The sequence below is a fragment of the Dendroctonus ponderosae genome, unplaced genomic scaffold (assembly GCF_020466585.1).
Source record: "Dendroctonus ponderosae isolate FM_Combo_2020 unplaced genomic scaffold, Dpon_F_20191213v2 Dpon_F_20191213_1, whole genome shotgun sequence".
Classification (NCBI taxonomy): Eukaryota; Metazoa; Arthropoda; class Insecta; order Coleoptera; family Curculionidae; genus Dendroctonus; species Dendroctonus ponderosae.
The window spans coordinates 19,962,301-19,968,799 of record NW_026017110.1 but is presented as its reverse complement, the minus strand read 5'-3'; the positions used below and the strand labels follow the sequence as shown (position 1 = coordinate 19,968,799).

Genomic DNA, 6,499 nt, shown 5'->3' with positions numbered 1-6,499 from the left:
ACCATTTCTGAAATGACAAAAAAAGTGTCAGAATCTCGGAATTTTCTACAATCACGCCAAGTTCCTAATCATATCTGAGAGTCCTTTTGTGATCTTGAAAACTAGATAAATAACATCTATTTTTGCAGCAGAAATGTACAAACAAAAATTACCGACTTTATGAAGTAGGTTTCAAATTGAATTTTGTTTATCTTTTTGTTTTCTTTTTAGTTATACCGACTAACTTCTACTAATCTATGTAAAAATAACGAAATAAAATGCACCACGTGTATTTGTATTATTATTCGCTTATAGCGAACTCCGCAGATAACGAACCAGTTTTAGTTCATTTTTCAAATTCGTTATATCCGGACTCAACTGTAGTACGGAAGGATTAAGTAGAACTCTCGGAAGTGTGATTGTTTGTCGCTTTCAAATTGTTTTAAAACTGCAATTTATTATACTAGTATTTTTGTAATTACAATAACTGATAAGGGGATAAATGAAAAAACTTCATAGGTACTGGTGTCCGAAATAATGTGTGTAAAATCCCCCGAGTATGAAACACACGCGAAACGTATGCTATAAGTTTATGCATACCACTTTTTTTGGTGATATCGGCTTCCAAAGTGTTTTAGTAGAATGATGACTCATTGACTAGTTCATGGCCCAGTCGCGTTTCAGGATAAAAATATTCTTACCTTTTCCACCACTTTTCATCAATTCTCACTGAAATTTACATCTTTTTCATGAGAAAAGTTTCCTATCACATCGACGCCACGGCGACGCAGTTCAAAATAATTTCTCGTGTTGCCAAATCTATGTTTTGAAACTGTTGAGTTTTTATGTCGTCGTGAAATGGAATTTCTTCCAGAAGGTTCCCAATCACAAATGGCTTACATCTTGAGAGTTGTTTTGCTCGCTTACACTGAACTTTCAGTGAACACTCAGTTCAGTTCAATATAAGGTTTCGAGCCAAACACCTATGAAGATACAAACCAGTTGTGCTTGCATGTTGATTCAGTATCATAATTTAATTTGAGGAACTGAATTGGAAAAGGCTGGTAAAGTATATGAAGCCATCCAATATTATCGTAAGGCTGTACAACTTGATCCAGACATTGAACATAAGATTGATTACAGACCTAGATATCCTTTAAAAGATCCAGAGACTGAAAATTCTGAAGGTAAACCATATTTAAATATTTATCAGTTTGTTCACTCATCTACATATGTTATCAATAGGAAATGTAGTGACTGACGAAAGTGATAGCTCTGAGGATTCTGAAGTAATCGAAGAGGCGCAACTTTTGCAAAGGATTCAAAAGAAGCTATCCAAAGTTGGACATTTCTGTATACCAAAATTCACACAATCTGTAAGATGAATGCATTTATGTAAGCCAATCCAGAATGATGCCATCCTTGATTTCAGACCACTCATATATCGTCGTTGCCCATAGAATTACTATTGTACATTTTAAAATGGGTTGTTTCTACCGACTTGGACTTGCGATCTCTTGAATTATTCGGATCAGTTTGTCGAGGATTTTATTTATGTTCGCGCGATTCTGAAATATGGAGGCTCGCTTGTCTAAGGTTAGTTTTGAACATTGAGGATATGAATATGCAGTCCTTTTGACGATTGGTTCCACCTTTCTTAGAATATGGGGTTTAAATTGCAATCTAACACCTGGCGAATACGGCTCGTGGCGAAATATGTTTATCGACCGACCTAGGCTGAATTTCAACGGTGTCTATATTAGCAAAACCACTTACATTAGGCACGGCGAGAACAGTTTTCAAGATCAGTTTTATCGACCTTGGCATTTAGTGTCCTATTTCCGATATTTAAGGTGAGTGAAAAGTTAATTTCGATATGAAAGAGTTCACTTTTGATGTCAAAATCTTGCACTTCGATGAAGGCTTTCGTGCGAAACATCTCTGAGGATGCAAGCCAGTCGTGCTTACAAAACGTCGGGCAGAAAGCCCGGTCTTGAAGGTGTCTGAAATTAGCACTCGATCTCGATATCTGTACATTATGTATCAGAAACTAGTTTAAATTTGGGCTGATTTGTCTCCAATTTTCACATTTCGCATTTCGATCTGAAACATTCAATAAAAAATATAACCATTAGCAGCTTGAACGATGAAAGTACTTTACAATAAAGACAAGTTTCATCAAATTTCAATATTTGGAAAAATAACTTTATTTTAAGAGGAAGTTCAAAAAAATAAATAAACTCTAATATGTGTTTAGTTAGTTTTCTTTATAGTGTATTTGGAACGTTCCACAACAATAAATGTTGAGTTAAAAATGATGCTAAAATGACTGTAGTTAGTAGATAAGCGGCATAATTTTCCTCTTCAAACAGTGCAGTCAAACTACATTTATCTGCTCTAGAATAAGAATCAGTTGAAAAATATTACCAATTGTTTCCACATCGTTGAAATATGTAGCTTTTATTGGATTTACCGAGTGATTTTTAATATTATAGTATAAAAAATGACTGGTTTACCCCATTTGTTATAACGAATACTTAGTGTCTGTTTTAGTCAGATATTCGTACCAATATTACTATTTCTGTTAAAAAAGCGGAATTATTAAAAGCATAGTAAGAACATCATATTAGCAAATCAGACAGTCTTTCATTGGTAGCAGTTTTAAACTTCACTTATATGTTTTTAAAGTATTTTAATTTGTAAAATATTCTTTCGTCGAACGATAAATAGAAATGAGCAACAATTTGTATTGAAGAACAACGCAGAATGGTGCAATATTATTTTAGTTTTTATTAATAGGATCGTCAGAATGTATTTTATTTTATTTTTTTACCTTCGCATTTAAAACAAATATTTTTTGTTAATTCAATTTTCCGGAACTTGAAATACTTTTCTAACTGCCAATTTTTTGGGAACTTTGCATTTAGGTTTTTTCCTGAAGGAATGGTGTTAATGTTAACTTCGTCGGATGACCCTGCACTGTGCGTTAATCAACTGAAAACGCGTAATGCTAGAGCACCTGTTATGGTTGGATATTATAGACTGAAGGAAGATAAAGTAACCATCATACTATGCAATTTTTACTTTTTAGTTATTCATTTTATCAAATTTTTCTGTAGGTTACTATAGTCGTTCAAAGGCAAGAAACGACAAAGACTGTGCAAAGTGGTTTTAAAAAGGGCGGCAGAAGACGGGAAATAGACAATTCAGAACAAACATTTCACATCGTAAGTTTTAATTCTTTTCTCCAGGTTAAATAATTTTTATCTGCATATTTATGCGTGTTTGTTTTCAGGAGTTAAATATTCAAAACCACAAAAATCGCCGTCATGTTAAGTTAGTTTGGTCTTACTATTCGGTCTTAACACGATCAAAACAGGGACACGAAAGCACCAGCAATGTCGACCTAATTGGGAATCGTTTTACAAATTTATGGTTTTCACGAGTGAAGAGTTTTACGTCAGAGTCCGACCAACCCCTAAATTGATCTATTTTTCTATGTATTTTTGATGTAGATAGATAGATTGACATATTTTACTATATTAACACTATTTGGCTTCATAATAGGAAACCTGTTGTAAATCTTTTTTGTCTAATTATAAGCCGATTTAAATTTTAAAAGTTTTTTTATGCTCCAAACTTAATTGCTGGTTATAAGAGGCTTAAATAACATATTTGCAGTTTTTGTGTCTTAGAAATTTCACAAGAAAGACCTTATTGTTTAAGCGTGGTAGCGCCAGATTTTTAGTTCCGTATGAGCAAGCTGATTATAATCGAAGAAATCCTGCAATAATCTTTGAATAGGTAAGTGTCTTTACACACCAATGTTGCTATCCGCGCGTAATTGTTAAATTACTTTCTTGGCAAATATAAATATCTGAAACGAAAATTTATGACCGTGGTTCGGGGTGAAATCGGACGATTTTTTTCAGTTTTTTTAATAAAAAGTATAATTTTGAAAAAAAAAAATTCCCTTAAATAGTTTAAAGTCCTCCGTGGCTCCTTCTAGTATCTTCGAGTGTCCTAGCGACGTTTTCTTCATTGTAGTTCTTAAAATTAATGCTGCAATAATGCATGGTGTCCGCCTGCACTTCTATAAAATGACTTTTTTTACTTTTTTTTTACTTTAAAAACATTTTCTAATGAAATTGTCAGGGGTTTAATAATAATAGAGCACATCAGAAAAAATAAATCATTTGAAATTTAAATTTTTAGTATTGTCTTGTGTGCAACTGTGTCTTTTATAGTTTTCAAATTCCAGGAAAAAAAATTCATAAAATTCTCACCCCGTGTTCCACGGCGAATTTATCCAGGGAATATTTATACTACTAGTGACTGTAGGAACTTAACTGACGGGAATAAGAGGGTTGGGTACTTTTTACGCGGTGCATCCAATGATCTTGACGAAAATGTTGACCAATAACGGTCTGTCCGAGTTCGCCACAGAGTCCGACTTCACCCCGAATGACCGGTACATTTGCATTTTATCCTTATGAAAATCAGCAGTAGGAATTTTAAGCTACAATATAGGAAACATTTAAAATTACACATATAACGGCTAAATTGGAGTATAATACACTAAAAAAATACTCGGCCACTACAAGAATGTAATTGTGCAAAATAGTTTATTTAATATATTTTTTTGTTTTAATAGTCGAGATCTTATATGATGCTCATAACAGGTCGAGAACATTACATATAAATTCGTATGACAGAATCAATTAAAAAAAGTTTTTAGTTTGTTGATTGTGATCCTCTAGTTGTTTTAAGGCACTTTTTTATCAAAAATTAATATTCAATTTGAAGCAATTAAAGTCTCTTCAATTTACCATTTACGATATGTAAATATATTTATAACGAGTAATCAATAAAATTTGTAAAGGTTCAAATATCTTAAAGCCTACTTGAATGTAAATGTGTTACTAACAAATCTAACAATAATGGTGTTGCTCTCTACTATGATTAACCTACTATAAATAGCTGCGGCTTCAATAAATCTAGCTAGAGTCCTATATTTGAGTAATTAGCAACAATTAACTGGTCAGCTATATAAATTAAAAAATTAACACTAGCGTATAACGGCAGGGAGGCGTAATCACTCTAAAACTTTAAGCTTTGTACCACCATAAATTGTAGTTTGTCATATCACTTCTAACATCATTAAAGCTAAATTGGTGGAAGTACGAAAGGAGTCTACCCGATTTTTGGAGACGACGTTTAAATATAATAATTTAAAAATCAGATTCTGTTTTCACAATTTTTTAGTTAAGTTTAGTATTTTTTAAGATGTCATAAATTTCATAAAACTCAACAAACACTATTAGAAAATCATTTTGAGATGCTGATTTTTTAAATATTCGTTGAAAGAAAGATTACAGGAAATACTTGATCAGTGTCTTTAACGTCAGCATCTTCAGCTTTGAAGCAGTTCAAAGATTCTTTTCCTTACAAATTACTTGATAACTGTTATGTCGTTCGAAATTTGATTATTTTATAGCATTTTACATTTCATAATTGAAAATTTAAAAATGTTTTGCTTAAAATTTCGAATTTCTTTGTTTCAATGGTACGTTTGAATTTCATAAATCTATTTTATTTTAGTATTTATGAACTTTAACGCCGTGCGCGGTTAAACATTTTTTGTTATCCTCGTGGTTAAATGCCTATACGTACAAATTATGTTTTAATAGCAAAAGACACTGAACTTGTTTTACCATCATCAACCCTTGGAAGTTTACCATTTCTAAATAGAACCTATTTGCGTGCTTTACATAGCTGTAAAATAGCGCTATTTGGAATTTAGTTTAAACCGATCGGCACTAATCCTTACATGATTAGTTTTTTTCGGCGAAGCAAAATGTATTAATACCGTAGAACTACTTTAAATCTGGAAAACAATGGCATAATTGTAACATTTGGATCAATAACAGTTATTCTTAGCCATCCAGTGTAAATCTAGGGCTGTGGCTCGATGCATGCTCCACACTGCAGCAACGACTAATACGTGCATAATGTTGTGCGAATTCAGCACGAAGTCCACTTGTCCTGGAAACCATTTCTCAGGAACGTGAATCGCTCCGATGCAACCGCCAACAATCGACACTGCATCCTGAAAGGGATTCCGTGCATTTCCGTATTTAATTTTTATAGCCGAGATTACCTGTAAAATCACGTGCAGGAACGCAGCTGGATCACCACCGCCAATTTTTGTCAATCTCAAACACCATAATCCGATTCTAGTCAGGAATGGAAGCAGAAAACAGAGCCGTCTGTCCCATGGAGACCACGCTATCATTGCCTGGAAAATGCGTGTTTAGCTGTTTGAAAAACATCTTTAGAAAATCAATTTGGATTTAACGAAGTAATTTGTATCAAGAACAGAAGCTATACGGAATTGTACAAACAGCTGAAGTGGTTGCTGTTTTGAATATACAGGGTTATTCACGCTATACGGCACGGAAGTTTGCGGCTAAACCGTTTGATTTTTAAAAAGTATTATTTTATGAATTGTCCGACGCCT

The 6,499-nt window shown here is 33.2% G+C and overlaps 2 protein-coding genes across 2 annotated transcripts in view; one reads left to right on the top strand and one right to left on the bottom strand.

The window, feature by feature from the left end:
* Positions 1-3,600, top strand: part of LOC109539518 (F-box only protein 9) — a 5,793-nt gene extending 2,193 nt beyond the window's left edge. The window contains exons 4-10 of the mRNA XM_048667016.1: positions 1,023-1,166; positions 1,225-1,355; positions 1,412-1,575; positions 1,641-1,832; positions 2,907-3,036; positions 3,099-3,206; positions 3,275-3,600. Coding sequence (XP_048522973.1) covers positions 1,023-1,166; positions 1,225-1,355; positions 1,412-1,575; positions 1,641-1,832; positions 2,907-3,036; positions 3,099-3,206; positions 3,275-3,466 — 1,061 coding nt within the window. The 3' untranslated portion in view covers positions 3,467-3,600. The remainder of the gene's footprint in view (positions 1-1,022; positions 1,167-1,224; positions 1,356-1,411; positions 1,576-1,640; positions 1,833-2,906; positions 3,037-3,098; positions 3,207-3,274) is intronic.
* A 1,203-nt stretch (positions 3,601-4,803) lies between these two features.
* LOC109539519 (progestin and adipoQ receptor family member 4) overlaps positions 4,804-6,499 on the bottom strand; it is a 3,902-nt gene continuing 2,206 nt past the window's right edge. The window contains exons 4-5 of the mRNA XM_019907300.2: positions 6,140-6,277; positions 4,804-6,088 (exon numbers count right to left, since the gene is read on the bottom strand). Of these exons, the coding sequence (XP_019762859.1) occupies positions 5,900-6,088; positions 6,140-6,277 (327 nt within the window). The 3' untranslated portion in view covers positions 4,804-5,899. The remainder of the gene's footprint in view (positions 6,089-6,139; positions 6,278-6,499) is intronic.